This window comes from Stigmatopora argus, chromosome 24 (genome assembly GCF_051989625.1).
Source record: "Stigmatopora argus isolate UIUO_Sarg chromosome 24, RoL_Sarg_1.0, whole genome shotgun sequence".
NCBI classification, from domain to species: domain Eukaryota; kingdom Metazoa; phylum Chordata; class Actinopteri; order Syngnathiformes; family Syngnathidae; genus Stigmatopora; species Stigmatopora argus.
In genome coordinates, this window is record NC_135410.1 from 1,896,954 (window position 1) to 1,920,832 (window position 23,879).

General features: G+C 40.6%; 1 protein-coding gene across 11 annotated transcripts in view; it reads right to left on the reverse strand.

The window, feature by feature from the left end:
• adcy1a (adenylate cyclase 1a) overlaps window positions 1-23,879 on the reverse strand; it is a 151,915-nt gene that overhangs the window by 23,597 nt on the left and 104,439 nt on the right. For 8 of the 11 annotated variants that reach the window (XM_077594570.1, XM_077594575.1, XM_077594565.1 and 5 more), the window contains 4 exons: window positions 22,881-23,027; window positions 9,759-9,857; window positions 5,969-6,083; window positions 3,755-3,879 (listed from right to left, as the gene is read on the reverse strand). In XM_077594570.1, the coding sequence (XP_077450696.1) occupies window positions 3,755-3,879; window positions 5,969-6,083; window positions 9,759-9,857; window positions 22,881-23,027 (486 nt within the window). Of the gene's footprint in view, window positions 1-3,754; window positions 3,880-4,656; window positions 4,732-5,968; window positions 6,084-9,758; window positions 9,858-15,499; window positions 16,096-22,880; window positions 23,028-23,879 lie in introns of those variants that run through there. The other 3 variants (XM_077594573.1, XR_013298440.1, XM_077594569.1) reach the window with 3 other exon arrangements.

The window sequence follows — 23,879 nt, forward strand, 5'->3', positions numbered from 1 at the left end:
GTCAGCGCCGTTAGCTCTTCCATCTTATTGGGGAGAGATCTTACGTTCCCCATAATAATAGATGGAATGCTGGGTCTGAAGCGTCGCTTTCTCTCCTGACATTTTCGTCCAGCTCTGCATCCTCTTCTCTTCCTCTTTAACTCCGCGGGGAGGTCCAGGTCCAGGTCCAGGGGAATCCAGGTGTTGCGTAGCGCTAACAGCTGATCCTTTGTGTAAGACAGCGGAGGCATGGCTGAGTGGGTCAAAATATAATGTCCAGAATTCCCAAAAGATAAACTAAACTAATAGCTCAAAGACTGCCTCTCGCACAACTTGAGTCTCGGAGTAGAGTCTTGAAAGTAAAGTTTTAAAACATTAAAGTTTGGAATATAATATATAAAGCAAAGTAACAAGTAAAATCTTAAGAGACAATAAAATGTAAAAATAAAGGATAAAAAAGCTCTAAAAAAGCCCTAAAAACACAGAATACGAGTGAGGGTTTAGGGAGCCACTGCAACTAGCAGCCGCTTTGAACGGCGCCTATGATCACATGATTGCAGGGCAGAGAGAGACAAACAGCCGCAAACACATTCAAATCTGTGGGCAATTTTGAGAGTTCAATCGACAGACATGCTAGACACTTAGCTGCGCTGCCCCAAAGCCTTTTAGTTTTAGCAATACAGTAATGCATCGAATATCGCGGGTAACGTAGACCAGACATGGCCGCGATAATCAAAAAATCGTGAAGTAGAGTCACACCTATTATAACTTTTTTTCTTCTTCAGTGCTGAGTCCTAGTAGCAAGAGTGGCTTCCGCTTAGGAGTTTCAGCGTGTATTTTCCCATTTTTATTAACTTTAAAAAATAATTATTAGTGGAGAAAAATCACGAAGTAGTGAATTTGCGATAAGTGAAGTCGCGATAATCAAGGGATTACTGTAAATACAAAAGGGAATTAATTAATTTGTTCATTTTAAATAAACAAACTTACTAAAGGCTGTTTCAATTTAAAAGTAAAGCAAGCCAAATTGGATACATTTTGTTGACTTATGATTTGGTTCAATTATTTCGGATTATGATTTAATATGATTAAGATTCGATTACATTTTGCACAGATCCTTTTGAGATTGTGTGAAGATTTTGTTGAAAGTATAAAATCATTTTACTACCGTGAATTACTTTGGAGGCAATGTAGATGCAGGGGGACTCCAAAAACTTTCAGAAAGGGCTATATTGGGTGCAGGATTTCATTCTGTCTCCACAAGGGCACACCTTTTCATCAATCTAGTGTCTTTAAATCGTTTGGAACAAAAACCAGGACCCACAGCAGGCTTTGAGAACTAGTTTGGAGACCCCTGGGTTTGGGTTTAGGACCTTTGTTAGGGTTAGCCCCTTGATGCATAATGTCATGGCATTCCAGAGCAGAGCAGCCCCAGTGTGCTTTGCCATGATGCCTGTTGTCGCTAATCATTTGATAGTTTTTTTGATAATTTTATTATCATTTCGATTTTTTTTTTTAATACAGTGGTACCTTGACATACGAGTGCCCCGACATATGAGCAATTTGAGATACAAGTAAAATTTTGAGCAGATATTTATCTTGAGATACGAGGCACATTTTGATATACGAGCAGACAGCGGATGCAAGGTGCTGCTCATAAGATCATCATGGGCAGTCTCTCTCCCCGAAACTCCCTCGTGTAATGTCTCCGTGGTCGCAACTCCCTCTTTGTAATGTCTCTGCTAGCACTGGGCGGAGCGTTGAACTTTTTCAGTGTTTTTTCTTCTTCCCGTTAGTCATTGCGAATGGCGTATATACTATTTCTCGTTTGCAAGTGGTCGTGCGTTATCCTATTGTGAGGACATTTGTGTGCATCATTTTGGGCATATTTTGAAGGGAATACAAACTCAAACAACCCTCGATATTGACTGAAAGTCAGTGTGGAGGCGGGGCAAATAGAGCCAACCCGGGAGAAGAAAGGTATCAAAATGTCAAACAAAACTAGAATTACGTTTAGTGTTAGGTTAGATTAAACTTATTTTTGAGTGTCTGCATCGTAATCCAATTTCATTTAAAAAAATTATCTTATGTTATGAGCGGGTTGCCGTGCAAAAAGTCCTCCCCCTCCCACCCCCTCTCTGTCCTTCTCTCTCTCTCTCTCTCTCTCTCTCTCTCTCTCTCTCTCTCTCTCTCTCTCTCTTTCTCCCCTCCGCAAAATCTGTGTAATTTTAGTACTATTAAACACATTTTAGTGATATTAAACCACTAAATATGTATTACTTTGTTAATAGATGGCGAATTAGAACAAATAAAAATGTTTTTCCAATCCAATATCCTGTTTTGGGTGTTTTTTCAGAGGGTTGGAACAAATTAATTTGTTTTTAGTTCATTTCTATGGGAAACATTCGTTTGAGTTACGAGAAAATCGACATACGAGCTCAGTCTCGGAACGCATTAAGCTCGTATCTCGAGGTACCACTATATATGATTATTGATTTTTGTGTTAATAGACTCAACTTGATTTAGCATTTAAAAATCAAAGCGGAATTTTGTTTTATTTCATAATCACAAATGTACAGTCATTTCCTTTCAAAGAGGAAGTAACGTAAGCACAGCCAGGAAGTGTTTCCATAGCGGTATAGTTTTCACCAAGATTCTGGGTGCAATAATAGCATGAGATACACATTACGCAGGTATCAAGGCTGATATTTTAACGATCGACCGCAAGACCTTCGATCAGCCTTAACAACTATTGGGATGTGCTGACCTGGTAAACACTATGAACACATCTATCAGGGCTACCCGCGTCTGGCCAGTTAGAGCATGTTTAACTAGGTAAGACGGCGGTGCCCTAGGTAAGATGGCGACGCCCTGAGCAAGCAGTGACAGGCACAAGTGAGTTTTTTTCACGTTTTATGCAAAATACGGTTCATTTTTTTTCTTAAATTTCATTCATAGATGTTAAAATAAATTTAGTTTAGCATTTTATCTGTTGATATTTTCTCTATTTTGAAATAAATGACTGTAGTCCGCATTGTCTTGCGTTATGGTGTTTCGTCTTCGTCACCTTGCAGTTTCATGCATGTCGTCTTTTTGTGCGTATTTAAGCTGTAGCCTCGATTCAGTCATCATATTTTTGTCCGACAAGTGTGGCTTATATGCGAGTACATATGCATCCACCAAGCGATGACTACCGTATTTTCCGCACTATAAGGCGCACCTAAAAGCCTCCAAATTTTTCAAAAGGTGACTATGCGCCTTATAATCTGGCGCAACTTATACATGGACCAATATTAAAATTGTTATCAAGATAAAATAAAAAAATCAGTCGATTTCAGTCGATAGGGTACATCATCCTCTACAGGTCTCGCAACTACGGTAAGCAGCCTGCAACTTCATTTTTCCCCGTACACGGTTCATGCTGGGATATGTAGTTCTTTTGTCAATACGCATCAGTACAATATGACGGCGAGCACACTAATTCGGTGCTCGCCGTCAATCCGAGTGGATTGACAAAAGAACTCCAGCGGCTAGATTGGCGTCAACAGAGTATTCAAAGCTGCATATATATATATATATAAATATATATATATATATATATATATATATATATATAAATATATATATATATATATATATATATATATATATATATATATATATATATAAATAAATATATATATATATATATATATATATATATATATATATATATATATATATAAAATTAATGGTGTGGGACAGGAAGAGTGGCCTTGCTATATGCAGTACTCACTTGTATTTTTCCTTGTACTCCAGTGCTTTCCATCCTGCTTGCTACATTTACTGTGTTTCCCCAGATATCATACTGAGGTCTTCGGGCTCCAATGACTCCTGCCACCACTGGACCCACATTAATTCCTGAGCACAAACAAAAAAACAACGTACTAGGTTGTTGCTTTCAGGAAGATCTGTTTTAAAATAAATCACACCACAATCCCTTCTGTGTAATAACTTCGGGGTGAGGTAACATGAAAAGACGTTGGGCGGTGATCTGCCTCCTACTGGCTGACTGAAGGTAAGTGAAAGACAGTGTGAGGTAAGTGATCCACTCGGGGGGGTGATGTGATGTATCCATCACGGCAGAATGCCAAATTACGAGTCTGAAATTATCACTTATTTGGGTCTTTTTCCGGGAAAACGCACCTTATGGAGAAGCACTACCAATTTCGTCATACACAGTTTCTGGGTATGATGACAATTAGGCTTTTGTCGAGTCAATGATGATGACAAAGCCTATGTCCGATTATTATTATCTAAGTACCGTATTTTCTCGAATATAAGCCGCACCCTTAAAATTGTCTTCAAATCGTTGAATTTTACAATTTCTCTCATATAAGACTCCCCCTGATTCACAATTTTCAGCCTCCATATTCATGGTTTTAATAGGGAGTACAAATGTGTGACTTTGAAGGGAAAATCTTAAGAAAAATCATCGCATGTGGTATTTCTGAGATACTGTATGAATCCAGAGGATCCTCTGCTGGATTGCATATTATTTGGGTCAATATCATAAGGAACTTAATATGCCTGTCTTTATAAATGCAAAATATCAAATTATTCAATTTGAAAAAAGAAATAAGTCTATATTGACGAGAACCTGATGCTTTTTAATGACAGAAATTACAATTTTCTTACCAGAAGTTTAAGATGTTGTGGTGGCCATATTGCTTCTAATGTCGAAATATCTCTTTATTACTGCTGTAGTTGTCACTTTCCAACAAGAAATAAAAGAAAAGCGGTATTTTGTTTTATTTCATAATCACAAATATACAATCATTTCCTTTCGGTGTTCCGAAAGGGTGTTGCCTACACGTAGACAAATTCAAAAAGGAAGTAACGTGAGCAGTACAACCAGGAAGTGTGTCCGTAGCGGTCTAATGTTCAAGTCTCTGCGTGCAATAATTGCACGCAGAGACTTGAACACATTACGCAGGTATTAAGGCTGATATTTTAATGCTCGACCAAAAGACCTTCGATCAGCCTTAATAACTATTGGGAAGTGCTGAACACTATGAACACATCTATCAAGGCTACTTGCGTCTGCCCAGTCAAAGCACGTTTAACTACGGTAAGATGGCGACCCCTGAGCGAGGAGTGTCAGGCACAAGTGAGTGAGTTTTTTCACGTTTTATGGAAGATACGTGTTGTTTTTTTAATGTCATTCATAGATGTCAAAATAATTTTATTTTGGCGTTCTATCTGTTCATCTTTTCCCTATTTTGAAATAAATGACCGTATTGGTGTATGTTGTCTTGCTCTATGGCGTTTCGTCTTTGTCACCTTGAAGTTTTGCGCATCTCATCTCATTTTCTGAACTGCTTTACCCTCATTAGGGTTGCGGGGGGTGCTGGAGCCAATCCCAGCTGTCTCCGGGCCAGAAGCGGGGAACACCCTGAATCGGTGGCCAGACGATCGTAGGGTACAAGGAGATGGACAACCATGCACACTCACACCCATACCTAGGGGCAATTTAGAGTGTCCAATCAGCCTACCATGCATGTTTTTGGAATGTGGGAGGAAACCGGAGTACGTGGAAGAAACCCACGCTGAACCGGGGAGAACATGCAAACTCCACAAAGGTGGACGTGCCCTGGAAAAATAAATGCAGTACATGAAATAAAAATAATAATTTCTACAAAATTGGTTCACAGGTAGATTTCTCTACATGGACCCAGCCGTTCAATCTGGACACAGGATGACTGCGTACACCGTCCTACGCTGTGGCCGAACATGGGCTCCCCACAGGATCCTCAGCACAATGGAACCCAGAAGTGCATGTCTCACTGTGAATGGAACGCTCTCTCTCTGATGCATTTCCGAGCAAAGCTTCCGGCAATTAGAGTGAATAATGTCTAGTGCAAAAGGTCAGTCTGTGTGTGTGTGTGTATGCGTGTGTGTGTGTGTGTGTGTCAGTCTGTGTGTGTGTGCGTGTGTGTGTTTTACTCACCTACTCTAAGGACAAAGTCATTATAAGACTGGTAGTTAATTGCATCCAGAATGTCAAACATCTCAAGGGCAAAATCTGCTACTGTGCATAGATGCAAAATGATGGAATTCTTTGCCTGAAAAACATTAAACGTATTTTTATAAACCATACACATAAGATCATGTGAAATTTTCAATCAAACACAAGTGAAGCTCAGCAGGTGAAACCAGCATGATCTCACTGTTGAGTGCAAATAGAAAAATTGTGTCTAGAGGTCTCACTTGTCTCTCTGTTTTCCTCCATATATATATATATATATATATATATATATATATATATATATATATATATATATATATATATATATATATATATATATATATATATATATATATATATATATGTGTGTGTGTGTGTGTATGTATGTGTGTGTGTATGTATGTATATGTATATATATATACAGACGCTCCCCTACTTACGAACATTCAACTTACGAACAACGGTACATACGAACATGTCTGCAAATTGCGTTTAAGTCCAAAAATGTTCGCAAGTCCAATTTTGTATTTCGCGTCTTTTTCGGAGTAGTACTTAATTCCGCCGCTAATACCGACGCCTGGCGCTGTGAGAGCTCAGCTCACCCAGCATCTACCTTCTTCGTTGCAATGCGGAAGTGCGTGAATGTATCTCCAGTGTGCAAAGAACCTTTTTCATTTGTATCATTAAATATCTCATGCATCCAATATTGTATATGGTTGGTAAAAAGCTAAAGGCTTCTATTGAGGGAGTTGCAAGGAAGAGGCAAGCCATTTCATTTGAAACGAGTGGCAATAATAACGAAGCTTGATGCGCGTCAGAAAGTGGTGAGCGTTGCACATTCAGTACCATTTATAAACAGAAAGATCGAGCAGCAGGACCCAAATATTGAACGTTGCACAAAGTTTGCAAATCAATTGAATGATGCCATACAGTGCTACTGCATCATTTATGATGAAAAAAAGAAGAAAACTGCAATCGTCATTAGGTCGCTTCTTTTGGCCAGTTTCTAATACATAAATCTATCTCTCTCTCTACAGTACTGTACATATTCTCTCCATTTTATTAAATGTTTTTTTTTTCAGTACAAACCAATGCGTGTTACTTATACAAGCCTTAAACATACAAATGCACTTATATAAACCTTCAATATACTTATATAGGCCTTAAACATAAATTATAATACAAAATATAGCACTAAATCTACTTACAAACAAATTCAACTTATGAACAATCGCTCGGAACCAATTGCGTTCGTAAGTTGAGGAGTGTCTGTATATATATATATATATATATATATATATATATATATATATATATATATATATATATATATATATATATATATATATATATATATATATATATATATATATATATATATATATATATATATATATATATATATATATATATATATATATATATATATATATATATATATATATATATATATATATATATATATATATATATATATATATATATATATATATATATATATATATATATATATATATATATATATATATATATATATATATATATATATATATATATATATATATATATATATATATATATATATATATATATATATATATATATATATATATATATATATATATATATATATATATATATATATATATATATATATATATATATATATATATATATATATATATATATATATATATATATATATATATATATATATATATATATATATATATATATATATATATATATATATATATATATATATATATATATATATATATATATATATATGAGTGTCTGTATATATATATAAATATATAAATCTATATATATATATATATATATATATATATATATATATATATATATCAGTGGCGGGCGGTGCATTTTCTGGTAGCGCCTTCAACGTATCAATCCAACCCTCAAAAACTATTTTATGGCTATAAAACCTCTACTGCAGCTACAGCTGCAACACATAAAAAATAATCAATAAAATAATGCACAAAAATGGGGTGAAATCCACTTCCTAGCAGCATTTCATGATTAAATACAAATACTGGAGCTTTTCAGACATTAAAACCAGGCCAGGGGGGCGATTTTCCCGGGAAAAGACAGCGATGAACGTCAATGGCGTACGGGCAAACCATGCCCGAAAATGGGGTATAATCCAGCCGAAAACAGCATTTATTGATTAAATACAAATACTGGAGCTTTTTATACATCAGAACCGGGCCCGGAGTATCATTTCCCCGGTAAAAAGACAGCGATGAACGTTGATACGTCCATACGTGAAATGACAAAAAATGCACTAAAATACTAAAATTAGGTAAAATCCACTTCCTAGCTTCATTTATTGATTGAATACAAATACTGGAGCTTTTGAGACATTACAACCAGGCCAGGGGGGTGATTTTTCCCGGGAAAAGACAGCAATGGACGTCAATGGTGAAACGCCAAAAATTAAACTGGGGTAAAATCCACTTCCTAGCAGCATTTTGTGATTAAATACAAACACTGGAGCTTAAATACAAACACTGGAGCTTTTCAGATATCAGAACTTGGCTCACAATTGAAATATTATTTAGGAATATGGCCATATTTTACTCACCAAAAATCCTTTTTACACAATATCCATCCTCCTTTCTTTCTTCCTTCTTTCCTATCGCCATCGAAGCTTATGATGAAAGTCGAGCCTGTCCTGTCATATTTCTGGCATAGTCCGTTTTGAAAATGGCTTTAAATCAAAACAACAATATACTATTTGCTTGTGGAGCTAAGTTAGCACACTGAAAGTGCCGCACACACCATATTCCCGTCTGTAACAGGCTTGCTAGCTTCGGAGTTGACCGGCCTTTCTTAACGATGTCCATTGTTTCTGGAAAAGTCCGTCTGGAAAATAGCTTTGTGAGAGAAATCTGCAACAGAATTCATTTGTTTTTGCCACTGTCGGCCATGTGGGTGGAGTTTGCGATCTCTGGCTGCTTTGGCCCGCCTACTAGCCAATCATAGTTTGTGAAAGCAATGACATGTCCCAGCCGGCAAAATGCTAACGCCTATGAAAAATCATTGTGGGGTTGCCAACTCGAAATCTGATTGGTTAAAAGCAACAGTCTATTTTAATGCAGCAGAGCCCGCAGAACTGATTGTGAAGGCTTTGAGGCAGATCTGATCTGGCAACAAATAATGGCTGAAATGTGATTGGTTAAATGCTTCAATATGAAAACACACATCTGGAAGCAGTGCAACCAGGGGGAAAAGCAAAGAAAGGAAGCTAACAGACCATTTGGAATAATAAGTATTGATGGACAAAATATAATATGATTCAGATATTTCTTAGGCCAGCAGAGAAGGCCTTGAAGGCCCTGACGGCCCGCCACTGATATATATTTATATATATATATATATATATATATATATATATATATATATATATATATATATATATATATTTATATATATATTTTTATATATATATATATAAATATATATATTTATATATATATTTATATATATATATATATATATATATATATAGAGAGAGAGAGAAAGAAAGAGAGAGAGAGACAGAGAGAGAGATTTGTAAACTCTGTTAGTCAGAAATAGTTTGCACAAATACGAAAGAAACTAATGCTAGGGAGGACGATAATCCTTGGCAGTGGATTTGGCTTATAAAAAAATTGAACACAAAGAAAAGACTTTCCTTTGAGAAATATGAGCATGCTTTATTCCCATCTTTAAAGAAAAGATGAACGAAAGAATTCCGATTGAGTACCTTTGAGCCAAAAGTGGGAACGAGACCCACAGCAGCCATGTATGTACTGCCTATAGTCTTAATTTTCTCAATGTCCTGGTAGCTCTCTTTATCCATCAGCTGGAAAAAAAGACAGGTAGATAATTAGTTATACTCTACAATAAAACGATTAACAATGTGAAATAACAGTTTTATACATGCACTCACACTAAAAACAATTACAAACAGACACAAGGACCCATCTGTTTTGTCTCTTGATGGATTTAAAAATGGTTTGGTTGATAAACTATGTTAAAGTTGGATGTTGATTTTTATTATTTTCTTTAAATGTCCTATTTATTTTTAAGTTTGCCGCTGACTTTAAAAAAATGAAAGCACTTGGGTTATTGATAGTTATTTAAAGTGCTACCCGGACGTTTCGTCGACGGACACTTCGTCCCCGGACGTTTGGTCGAACGGACGTTTGGTCGCCGGACAGTTCGGCGAACAAACATTTCGTCGACGGACAATTCGTCGACGGACAATTCGTCGCCGGATTCGTCGACGGACATTTTGTCGAGCAAACAATTCGTCGACGGACATTTTGTCGAACGGACAATTCGTCACCGGATTCGCTCGCTCTCAAAATTATAATCATGAGAGAGAGTTTACTGTTTAAAGCAGGGGTCACCAAACTACGGCCCGCGGGCCGGATACGGCCCGCCGGCACATTTGGACCGGCCCTCTGAACAATACCAGAGACGCTATCGGATTTTTTTCCTATTTGGCCTTGAAGACTGGGACGTTTTAATCTTGTGTTTGGTTCATTGCACCCCTGCTGAGCCCACAAATCATCCCAGTGAAGCGGGCCTTCGCATTGCTTCTTTGGTGACACGCGCAGGGCGGGTGTTTCCCTTTGATGCATGGGGCACTTCCACCGTTGCATGCGCGAGCAGAGTGTTAGCCAGACATCTGGACGATCGCAGGTGAGGGCGGAGCCCTGGGGCCATCGCTATTGCGATGCTATTCAAGCATATAAAAACTGCAACCTGAACCTGTTTGAGAACGGAATAATGGCGAAAAGGTTAGTTAAGAGAAAAATTGATTCAGAATGCAGGGTATTTAACCTGCAGTGGACAAACGATTTTTTTTTTGTTCAATGCAAAGAAAAGGCTGTTTGTCTCATCTGTCAAGAGACGGTGGCAGTATTCAAAGAAAACATCAAAGAATACAATCTTCGCGCGCACTATGAATCCCGTCACGAAGACAAGTACGATAGCGTGCAAGGCTAAATACGAGCAGACAAACTCTCAAAGCTAAAAGTTGGACTATTATCTCAGCAGACTACATTTCTACGCCAAGCTCAGCTGAACCAGGCATCCGTTCGGGCCAGCTTTCGGGTTGCTAAACTGATAGCAAGCAACGGTAAGCCTTTCACGGACGGAGAGTTTTTAAAGAAATGTATGGATGTTGTCGTGGAGGAAGTGTGTCCCGAGAAGAAAGATGCATTTAATGCCGTAAGTCTGTCAGTGAGTACAATGACCAGACGCGTTGAATAAATCGGGAGTAATGTATATGCCCAGCTGCAGCAGAAGACGAAAGAATTTGACTTTTTTTCATTAGCACTGGATGAAAGCACTGACGTGCAAGACACAGCGCAACTGCTCATTTTTATTCGTGGAGTTAGCGCAAACTTTGAGATTTGCTAGGATCTGGCAGCCCTCCAAAGCTCAAAGGGACTACAACGGGAGAGGATATTTTTGACAATGTGCCAAACCATGGAGAAGTTGGACCTGGACTGGTCAAAGCTAGCTAGCATCACGACTGACGGGGCTCCTAGCATGGTGGCCGAAACTCGCGGTCTAATAATGGGACGCATGAACCGGGAGTTGGAAAAAAGGGGTCTCACCGCCCCGCTACGAGTCCACTGCCGAATTCACCAGCAAGCACTGTGCTGCAAAATGTTGACGTGGGATTCTGTAATGACGGTTGTGGTGTCGTGCATAAACTTCAGAGCAAAGGGAGAAGATTGTGCATAGCACAACAGAAAGTTAATGTTCCATGGCTTTTTTTTTTCTATGAAGAACCCAGAGAGAGTGCTTTAGTTATTATTTATTTCATAAATAGTGTTATTTATTTCCTGTTATTTCTGTGAAGAACTCAGAGAGGGTTATTTAGTTATTATTTATTTCATTAATAGTGTTATTATTTGTTTCCTGACTTTTTTTTTCTGTAAAGAACCCGGAAAGGGTTATTTGGTTATGTGTGTGTGGCTTTCTGGAAAACAATAAAAAATTTAAGCTCCCCTACGATCGTCTGTTACAAACTGACACCGGCCCCCCATCAGAGAAGGGAAAAGTTATGTGGCCCTCACAGGAAAAAGTTTGGGGACCCCTGGTTTAAAGCGATCAACCAGGTAATCTCTCGCTCTCAAAGTTATAATCATGAGAAAGAGAGAGTTTGTAATTGCACTGACAATGTCAGAGCATTAATATCTAAATATCTAATATCAAAATTATCAATAAATTGCGTATTATTGGCGTGTGTGTACATGTTATTCGTCGCCGGATTTGCTCGCTTGCTCCCGGATTCGCTCGCTCTCAAAATTATAATCATGAGAGAGAGAGTTTGTCATTGATTGCATTGACAATGTCAGAGCATTAATATCTAAATATCTAATATCAAATTATCAATAAGTTGCGTATTATTGGCGTGTGTGTACATGTTATTCGTCGCTGGATTCGCTCGCTCTCAAAATTATAATCATGAGAGAGAGTTTGTCATTGACAATGTCAGAGCATTAATATCTAATATCATAATTATCAATAAGTTGCATATTTTTGGCGTTGTGTGTACAAGTTTTTCAAACTACGGCCCGCGGGCCATATAGGCTTTTAATTTTAGGCATATTAGGCTTTTTAATACAGCCCGCCGACGTTGTCCAAATTATAGTAAAAATCACATTGAACGTATTGATAATTTTGATATTAGATATTTAGATATTAATGCTCTGACATTGTCAATGCAATCCATGACAAACTCTCTCTCTCTCATGATTATAATTTTGAGACCGAGCGAATCCGGAAGCGAGCGAGGGAATCCGGCGACGAATAACATGTACACATACGCCAATAATACGCAACTTATTGATAATTTTGATATTAGATATTTAGATATTAATGCTCGGACATTGTCAATGCAATTACAAACTCTCTCTCTCATGATTATAATTTTGAGAGCGAGCGTATCCGGCGACAAATTACATGTACACACACACCAATAATACGCAACGTATTGATAATTTTGATATTAGATATTTATGCTCTGACATTGTCAATGTAATTACAAACTCTCTCTGATGATTATAATTTTGAGAGCGAGAGATTTCCTGGTTGATCGCTTTCAACAGTAAACTCTCTCTCTCATGATTATAATTTTGAGAGCGAGGGAATCCGGCGACGAATTGTCCGTTCGACCAAACGTCCGGGGACGAAATGTCCGTCGACGAAACGTCCGGTCACGATTTAAAGTAGATGCTCCATTGACTTTAATATGTGACTCACATCATCCTCTCCTTGAGATGGCTGACAAATGACGACTTCCGTTCCCATTGGCTCACAACCCGCTTAAAATATCGGGTAAAACAGAGTAAAATTGGGGACTGTAATGGCACCTCTGCATTCAAGTTTTCCTCTTCAGTTATTAAGCTCTTCATGGCCTGGATCTATCTTACCTCCTGACCTGACCTTTGCACTATTTTCTACCCTCGAGCTTTCTGGTCTCTTTTCATCAGCTCCTTGATCGCCTACGATCCAGATTCAAGGGAAAGGGTGATCAAACTTTTTACACAGCTGCTCCCATGCCCTGGAACACTCTACTGAGCTTCATTAGGTTTTCGCCTTCTGAAGAGTCTTTTATTCTTGGGCCTCCCCATGTTGTTAGAGTTTCTTTGCACTTTTCATGAATTCATTTTTGCTTTAATGTCTTCTTTATTTTATTTTACTGTGTAGTTTTCTGACTTCACAACTTTGTACATTTTGAGGGCAATATTATCAATGAATTTCAAAATATTAGAAGTTAGAAAAAGTATAGCAGTACAGGAAGCCGGCGACTTACGACGCATTTGGTCCCGAAAGACCAGTCGTATGTTGATCCATGTTGTGGATACAGTACAGTATAATAAAGGTTTACATGCTCTATCCTTTTAGAGCTATTTCAGGGGTTGGGAATCGGTGGCTCGCCAGCGATATGTCTCTGTTGATGAGTGCATATGGCACTAACCTGCAAGCTAAAATGTGGAATAAGCTTAGTCCCGATCCCGAACACACCAATGGGACCCTTGAGTTGGTACACCACCGTGGTGCCGACATTAACTCTAGTCCTGCTTTACTCATTCATTGTTTTTGACTCCCTTGTGATTGGCTTTTTAAGATTCTGATGCTGCCAGCAGCACAAACAAGTCTCGTATGCAACACGCGCACTGCACTGTAATGAATCAGGCTTCACAACTTTTGCAGTTGCAAAGTCAGAGACGTAACTCACATAGGTCGTTAGTTGACGACTGTCTGCATTATCTCCATTTCCTGGATTATGTATTATTCCTAGCATTTCGAAGGACAGTTAAAGCATGAAAAATGATTTATGTAATTTAGAATTAATCAATAAATGAAAATATTTATTGTATATGCAGTGTATTGGGCCCGGCGGCTGAGTGGTTAGCGAGTCGGCCTTTCAGTTCTAGGGTTCTGGATTCGATCCCAGGTCGGTCCTCCTGCGTGGAGTTTGCATGTTCTCCCTGGGCTGGTGTGGTTTTTCTCCAGGTACTCCAGTTTCCTCCCACATTCCAAAAACATGCATGGTAGGTGGGTCGGACAGTCTAAATTACCCCTAGGGACAGTGTGAGTGTGAATGGTTGTCCGTTTCCTCGTGCACTGCGATCGGCTGGCTATTTATTAAGGGTGTCCCCCGCCTCTGGCCCGAAGGTAGCTGGGATAGGCTCCAGCACCCCCCACAAGTCCTTTGAGAATAAGCGATTCAGAAAATGAATGAATGCATTTATTGTATTTAGTCCCATAATGATGGGTTCCTGTAGATACAGACACGGACAAAAACAAATGCATGCGTGCGCACACATACAGACACGTATCTAATTTATATTTGTAATATAAGTATTTTTTATGAGTTGCTGTCTTATAACAGCTCTCATATATTTTTAAAAGAATGAATTCCATCCCTTAGAAGCCTATGCCACATGGGGTGTAATTTGCTTAATTCAATAGATTGGACTTGGTTGAGGCACAACCCATAGTCCTTACTAACCATTCTGCTGTTGGCCAGAAAACTAATTGGCGTACGGCGTTTTGCGCACTTTATAATCTTCCCCCCGCATCATCATCTTATCGTGGTTGTGGGTTTTGTGTATCCCAATGATCATTGGAGCTATGTTGTCTGGGGCCTTGTGCTCCTGATAGAGTCACCCATGGCAAACTGGTCTGACATGAGGGACCAGACAAAGCATGACTGAGAATACCTCTTATGATGAATAACATAATTGAACGGCAACTTCCCTCGCCCGGACACGGGTCACTGGGGCCCTACTGTGCAACAAGGCCTGGAGAAGTGTGACAAGATTTAGGTGAGAGCCAAAGGAGCGATCCTGGGCGGTCCGATCCCTGGCAGCAAAAACTGGCTCTTGGGATATGGAATGTCACCTCTATGGTGGGGAAAGAGCCTGAGCTACTGTGTGAGGTTGAGGAATTCCAGCTCGATGTAATCGGGCTCACCTATATGCACAGCTTGGGTTCCGGTACCATTCTTCACGAGTCGGGTTGGACACTCTTCCACTCTGGAGTTGCTCAGGGTGAGAGGCGCCGAGCGGGTATGGGCATATTATTGCCCCCCGGCTCGTTACCTGTATGTTGGGGTTTTTGTGGTCGTGTCATTGGACTGGGGGGTGCATGCCTTGAACATTCGGATAAGGAGAGCGGCAGGGCTTGTAACCGATCACCACCTGGTGGTGAGTTGACTCCGATGGTAGAGGTGGATGCCGTTGCCGCCCGGTAGACCCAAATGTTTTGCAGAGTCCCATGTCAGGAGTTTCATTTCCCACCTCTGACAGAGCTTCCCTCGTGTCTGAGGGAGGTGGAGGACATTGAGTTCGAGTGAACCACGTTTCGCGCCTCTATTGCTTAGGTGGCAGGCTGCGGCCGCAAGGTGCCTGTCGTGGTGGCAACACCAGAACCCGCTGGTGGACAAGGGATGCCGTCAGGCTGAAGAAGGAGTCCTATCGGACTTTTTGGGCTTATGGGACTCCATAGGCAGCTGATGTGTACCAGCTGGCCAAGCAGCGCGCAACTCTGGTGGTCTCTGGGGAAAAAACCTGGGAATGGGAGGAGTTCATATAGTTTTAAAAGAATGAAATCCATCCCTTATAGGGTCTTTATCACATGGTGTGTAATTTGCAGAATCTGATAGAGTGGACTTGGGTGAGGCACAACCCATAGTCCTTTTCTTTGTAAAATGAACGTAAATGTGAAAATAAACGTTTTACAGTGGTACCTCTACATATGAGCACCTTTACATACGAGTATTTCGGGATACGAGGAAAATTTCAAGCAAATAATTATCTCTAGATACGAGAAAAATTTCGAGATGCGAGAAAACCAGGTGGCCAAGACATGAGAGGCTGTTTATCATTGTAGCGCATTGTCTTTTTTGCTGCATCTCTTCCGTGTATAACAGATATCTACGAGCACTGGGCGTAGCTTGCATTTTCCCGTGTTTTTCCCCGTTAGTCAATGCATAATACAAAGTGATCAACAATGGATCCAAAGCAAACAGGTGGAATGAAGAGTTGTGCAAAGGAAAGGCAACCGTTGACAATCAACATTAAGCGCGAAATAATTGAAAAATATGAGAGTGGGGTACGTGTCACAGAGCTTGCTCGTTGTCATGGATGATATCGTGTCACTTGGAAATTCCTTGGGGCTGGAGGTTAACGAGGCAGATGTGAATGATCTAATCGCCGAGCACCACGAAGAACTGATGACACAGGATTTAATCGAGCTCCAGGAGAGTGAACATTTAGAGGTGTTGCGGGAACTCAGTAGCGAGTAGGTGGAAGAGGGGGGCCGCCTGGCTACAAAGGATATCAAAGACATGCTAGCGAAGTGGCAAGAGTTTTCTGATTTTGTAGAAAAGAGGCACCCTGACAAGCTGGTAAGTGGTTGCGCATTATCGTATTGTGAGGACATTTGTGCGCGTCATTTTCGAAATAATTTGAAGGGAAGGCAAAAACAAACAACTCATGATGCGTTCCTTTTAAAAACGTCAACCCGGAGGGGGCTCAACCCGGAGAACAAAGGTAAAAAATATAAAACAAAATTAGAATTCAGTTTTGTGTAAAGTTACATTAAACGTATGTTTGAGTGTCTGTATATATTATTCCAAATTAATTCAAATTTGTTTGTTCTGTTATGAGTGCATTGCCGTGGAAAGTCCCCCCGCCGCCTCCCTCTATGTGCCTCTCTCTACCCTCCGCGAAATCCTCTAATTTTAGTTCTATTAAACACATTTTATTACTATTAAACCACTAGTTATGTGTTACTTTGTAAATAGATGGCGAATTAGAAGAAATAAAAAAAATCCAATCCAATATCCTGTTTTTGGTGTTTTTTTCAGAGGGTTGGAACAAATTAATTTGTTTTTAATTCATTTCAATGGGAAATGTTTGTTCGAGTTTCGAGAAGATCGACATACGAGCTCAGTTCCGGAACGAATTAAGCTCGTATGTAGAGCTACCACTGTATCTGTTCCAATCACTCTATCAGAGAAAAATCAGAGTTGTAGAAATAACTGGAAACTCAAGAGACCCATGACATTGTTCTTCACAAGTGTATGTAAACTTTTGACCACAACTGTGTCATCATACATAACTGCTGAGCTTTGTCAGAGGCCCGGGTTAAAAAAGGATATTGTTCATAACGACTACTTATCTATGCTGACTATACTTATTTGTGTTGTGGACTATTTATTATGTTGACTAATTTATTGATTTATTATTATTATTATTTATATTATTATTATTGTTATTATTATTATTAGTAGTAGTGGTAATAGTATTGTTAGTATTATTGTTAGTAGTATTATTATGATTAGTAGTAGTAGTAGTAAGAGTAGTAGTAGTAGTATTGTTACGATTATTACTATTATTATTATTATTATTATTCATCTCATCTTAATTTCTGAACCGCTCTATCCTTATTAGGAGCATATCCCAGCTGACATCGGGCCAGAGGCGGGGGACACCCTGGTGGCCAGCCAATCACAGGGCACAAGGAGACAAACAACCATTCACGCTCATACGCATACTTAGGGGCAAATTAGAGTGTCCAATCAGCCTACCATGCGTGTTTTTGGAATGTGGGAGGAAACCGGAGTACCCGGCCCGGGGGGAACATGCAAACTCCTCACAGACGGACATGACCCTCGATCGCGAACTGTGGGGCGAACGCACGAAACCTTCGTCCACTGGCCACCCGGTACTCGGATGATTCGCCTAAAGACGTTTCGCCGACGGACGTTTGACAGACGGACAGGTCGCCGAATGGACGTTCGGCCGAACGGAGGTTTCGCCGAAACGGGATTCGCGCGCTCGCCCCGCCCCCGGATCGTGTGTGTACAAGTTTTTCAACCTCGGCCCGCGGGCCATATACGGCCCGTTAGGATTTTTAATCCGTCTCGCCGCAGGCGTTGTCCAAATTATAGTAAAAATCAATGATTCATTTCCCTTTGCCGCTCATCACTCTCAATTTATTAGTCTACCGTCAATGGCAGCCCGGGAATAAGCACTCTTGGGCGGGCATGTCAGCCCGGGAATAATCACTCTTGGGCGGGCATGTCAGCCCGAGAATAATCACTCTTGGGCGGGCAGATGTAGCAGAACCGAGCCGTGAAATGACAGCAATCGGGTCAAATCCATCCTAAAACAGCATTTAATGATGAAATACAAATACTGGAGCTCTTTGGACATTAGAAACGAGCCCAGGGAAGTGAATTCCTCGGTAAAATGTCGCAATGATGTCGTGATAAGGCAAAAAAACGTCTATATACGTCCATTCGCCAAACGGCTCAAAATGCCCTCAAATTCAATCAAATCCAGCCGAAAACAGCGTTTAATCATTAAATACAAATACTGGAGCTCTTCGGACATTAGAACCGAGTCCAGGGAAGTGAATTCCTCGGTAAAATGTCGCGATGATGTCGCAATGGGGGCAAAAAACGTCTATATACGTCCATTCGCCAAACGGCTCAAAATGCTCTCAAATTCGGTCAAATCCAGCCGAAAACAGCGTTTAATAATTAAATACAAATACTAGTATTAGAAATTTTCAAAATAAATAACTTTTTTTTTTCAGTGGAATGTCACCACTGACATTGACATAATGCACTTCAGGAGGCATGTTGTTGTACTATGAGCAGATTTTGCTGATGGGATACCGTGCTTTTCCATGAGCTTGAACAAAGGACAAACACCAATATGGTTATGATAGATCATCCTCGGTGCTGACGATTGAAATCGCTGGGTACTAATACTAGTATTTGTATTTAATCATTAAATGCTGTTTTCGGCTGGATTTGACCGAATTTTAGAGCATTTTGAGCCATTTGGCGAATGGACGTATATAGACGTTTTTTTGCACCCATCGCGACAGTTTACCGAGGAATTCACTTCCCAGGGCTCGGTTCGAATGTCCAAAGAGCTCCAATATTTGTATTTAATCATTAAACGCTGTTTTTGGCTGGATTTGACCGAATTTGAGAGCATTTTGAGCCGTTTGGCGAATGGACATATATAGACGTTTTTTTGCCTCCATCGCGACATCATCGCGACATTTTACCGAGGAATTCACTTCCCTGGGCTCGGTTCTAATGTCTGAAGAGCTCCAGTATTTGTATTTAATCATTAAATGTTGTTTTAGGATGGATTTGACCCGATTGCTGTCATTTCACGGCTCGGTTCTGCTACATCTGCCCGCCCAAGAGTGCTTATTCCCGGGCTGACATGCCCGCCCAAGACTGCTTATTCCCGGGCTGCCATTGAAGGTAGACTAATAAATTGAGAGTGATGAGCGGCAAAGGAAAATGAATCATTGATTTTTACTATAATTTGGACAACGCCGGCGGCGGGCCAGATTAAAAAATCCTAACGTATATGGCCCGCAGGCCGTGGTTGAAAAACTGTACACACACGATCCGGGGGCGGGGCGAGCGCACGAATCCCGTTTCGGCGAAACCTCCGTTCGTCCGAATCCCGTTTCGGCGAAACCTCCGTTCGGCCGAATCCCGTTTCGGCGAAACCTTCGTTCGGCCGAATCCCGTTTCGGCGAAACCTCCGTTCGGCCGAATCCCGTTTCGGCGAAACCTCCGTTCGGCCGAATCTCGTTTCGGCGAAACCTCCATTCGGCGGAACGTCCATTCGGCGACCTATCTGTCTGTCAAACGTCCGTCGGCGAAACATCTTTAGGCGAATCATCCGGTCACGGGCCACCCCCTTTACCATTCAGTAGATCCTATTTGAATGGCGCCGAAGGTGGTTCTGTGCTGCCCGGTACTTTATGTCTTCTTTTCTCTTAGTCATGGGGTCATAATATGATGCTTCAGAATACATACTCCATTACCATTGAGTGATACGCACTCTGCTGGCTACTGTACTCTTCTGTCGTCATAGTTTTGCTCAGAAAGCTGATAGCAACGTTACATAAATGATTTTGGCGACACTTTCAATAGTTATGGAACTGTGTGAGTCTTAATCATTTACTATTTAATCTCATCTAATCTCATCTCATCTTCTGAACCGCTTTATCCTCATTAGGGTCGCGGGGGTGCTGGAGCCTATCCCAGCTGACTCCAGGTCAAAGGCGGGGACACCCTGAATCGGTGGCCAGCCGATTGCAGGGCACAAAGAGACAGATAACCATACACACATACCCATACCTAGGGGCGATTTAGAGTGTTCAATCAGCCTACCATGCATGTTTTTGGAATGTGGGAGGAAACCGGAGTACCCGGAGGAAACCCACTTAGGCCCAGAGAGCACATGCACACTCCACACAGGTGGACGTGACTTGGATTTGAACCCATGATCCCAGAGCTGTGAGGCCGACGCGCTAATCACTCGCGTCACCGGGCTACCCTTTACTTTTTAATACTCTTAGAAAAGATTTTATCATTTAATTGGTGTCAATTAGTGATTTTAAAAGTACCGTATTTTGCCGTTTAATATCCCCGGTTTATTAAATGATTTTTGCTTTTTTGAGCCTCCCGGTAGTGCGCCATTTAATATACCCCTGCCGTTTAATATACCTGGGTATATTAAACGGCAACTCGGCTTTTCTGCCAAGATTTGTATGGTGTTCATGGGGGCATAATTATAGATACTTAAATTCATTAAAATTCCAAGTCAGACTTTATTCAGCAGTAAGTAGTAGTTACTCGTCGGACAAAGACTCCGAATCGCTGTCAGCAACAGACTTCTCTTCAATGACGACTTCATTTTCATCCTCACTTTCAGCTTCCTTAAATTTGGCAAGGGATCTTTGGTTTTCTTTTTCTGCTCCAGCAAAGCTTTCAAGCCAGAGTTCAGTTCAGCGTTTCAGTGAGCTTCCCCTTTCTCCTTGATGCCACAACATTCAAACACTTTGTGGAATTTGGTTGCATCCAGCATTTCTGTGCTGCGGGACACAAACTGTACTACCTGATCCCAGCCTGGTCGCCTCCTGTTTCCCTTCTGTGTGAATTCCTTCTTTCCGTTCTCGAACCAGTCCTCCCACTGTTCTCGCATTCGCGCCTTGAACGCTGAGTTGATGGCGACGTCTAAAGGCTGCAGAAGGTTGGTCATGCCAGCTGGAATATACCTCACAGCCAGCTTTCAGTTGCCGAGTGATTTTTTGACGCTTTCTTTCAGGTGTGAGCCATACCTGTCCATCACGATTACCCGGCTTATTCTGCAGGAAAGGGCCCCGAGGACTTTTACAATCCAGTTCTGCATCAGCGGTTCATTCATCGAACCACCTATCGAAACGGCCAGGACGATGTTCTTTGGAATGGTAATCTTCGGTATCTTTTTCAACCCCTTCAAGATGGTCTTCAGCACCTTGCCCGACATCGAAACCGTAATGACAGCCCTGAATCGTGTCTTTGCATGACCTCTATCCACCCCCTCAACTCCTTTCTCTCCCTTGAAGTGGAGCGTCTTGCTGGATGTCATGTCCAGATAACATGGGGTCTCATCCATTTTGTAGATCCTCTCAGCCGGGATACCCCTTGTGACCCGATCGGTCTGTTGTCTTGCTGCGCAATGTGAGTGATGGTGTGAAATGTGAGGTTGTGCCACCTTGTGAAACCGTAGGCAATTTTGTCCGTCATCTGGAATTCCTCTATGTTCATCTATATCAGAGGAGAGCTGCTTGAGGCGCCTGTAGTTAACAACTTTCTTGGCCTTGCTCTCTTCTGTCACTCTTTCAAACAGCTTCTCTTCAACTTTCGTGTACCTCGGCTTCTCCCCAGCTTCGGTTAGGCGCCTTTGTTTGCGATGAGTGGACGACTCAATCAGCTTTTGCTCTTGCTTAATCCAATTTCGGATCTGCGCTGGCTGAATGCCGTGGTGCTGAGCACACTCACTTGTTGTCGCTGAAAGTGGTTCGCAGCTCGTGTAGAATGGCGAGCTTTCGTTCGACAGTCAGTTCTGTCCGCTTTTTCCTACTCGCTGTGGTGAAAGTAGACGCAGTGTCGTCCCTGAAAGCTTCCGTGCTGGTTGTGCTTTCCATATTGAATGAGTGACTGCACAAAACCCCTTAGATTGTACTGTTAAATTAGTAAACTTGGCTAAGGTACCAAAATCTCTTGCACTTAAAGTGCAGCCTTTATTTTGTTTACTAATGAAACAGATTAAGGTTAATCCTGGTTAATGACCTACTTAAACCTAATACTGCAAAACGTTGATGCACCCCATCACGGCATAAAGAGTGCGTAGTGGATCGTACCTTCCCGTTTGTGCGCCATTTAATATAGCCCTGCCGTTTAATATACCTGAGTATATTAAACAGCAAAATACGGTAGTTCTCTAAAATGCTTAACTACATCAAAGGGTAATATTGCTCTCACCTCATCAAAGTCAGCAATGATCTCATTCAGTAGCCTCAGACACTCAACACCCATGTTATTTCCATCCAACTCAATGTAGAAGTCGTTGAAGTTGGCAATCGAAGCAAACAGTACTCCAACCTGAGAGTAGGACTGATAGTATAAATCCTAATAGAGGAAGAGGTTTGGAAAATTATTATTTTACCTTGACGAAATAGACGAACACAAAACAATGAGAGCAGCCAAAGGTTACGTTTCTTTCACGTGCGGTGTAAATAATGATAAATAATTATATATAATTTAACAATGTATGACAATGTTTTTAAATTTGTCACAGTCAGACATCCACAGTCATTTATGACAGCAGTATACTCAATTGACAGTACAGTAATCCCTTGAATATCTCGGTTAATGTAGACCAGACGTGGCCGAGATAAACGAAAAACCAAGTAGGATCACCCCCATTATTACTACCACAGTACATGTTTCGCGCCGATACAGAAATACAAGTACACAAGTACAATGATCAAAAAGTCTATATTCATTAAATATTACAGCTATTAGCATATCAAGACTGTAATGTTTTCATAGCTCAATATAATGTACAGTATTTACTTGCAAATAAGCCGCTTTGGTCGGACATAAAAATAATGACTGAATCGAGGGTACGGCTTATATGCGCATAAAAACACAACATGCACGAAACTGCAAGTTGACGCCACCATGGCACGATGATGTCACGACAAAATGCATTACGTCGTGACGTCATGACGCAAGCGAATGCGGCCGATATTTCTTTCAAAATAGAGAAAAGATAAACAGATAAAACACTAAACAAAATTTATTTTGACCTCTGTGAATGAAATTCATGCCAAAAACGTATCTTGCATAAAACGCGAAACGTTCCCGTCACTGCTCGCTCGAGGCACGGCGATTTAGCGAGGCCGGGGCGCAGCCATCTTAGCGAGGCCGGGGCGCGGCCATCTTAGTGTGGTCGGGGCGCTGCAGTCTACATTTTTT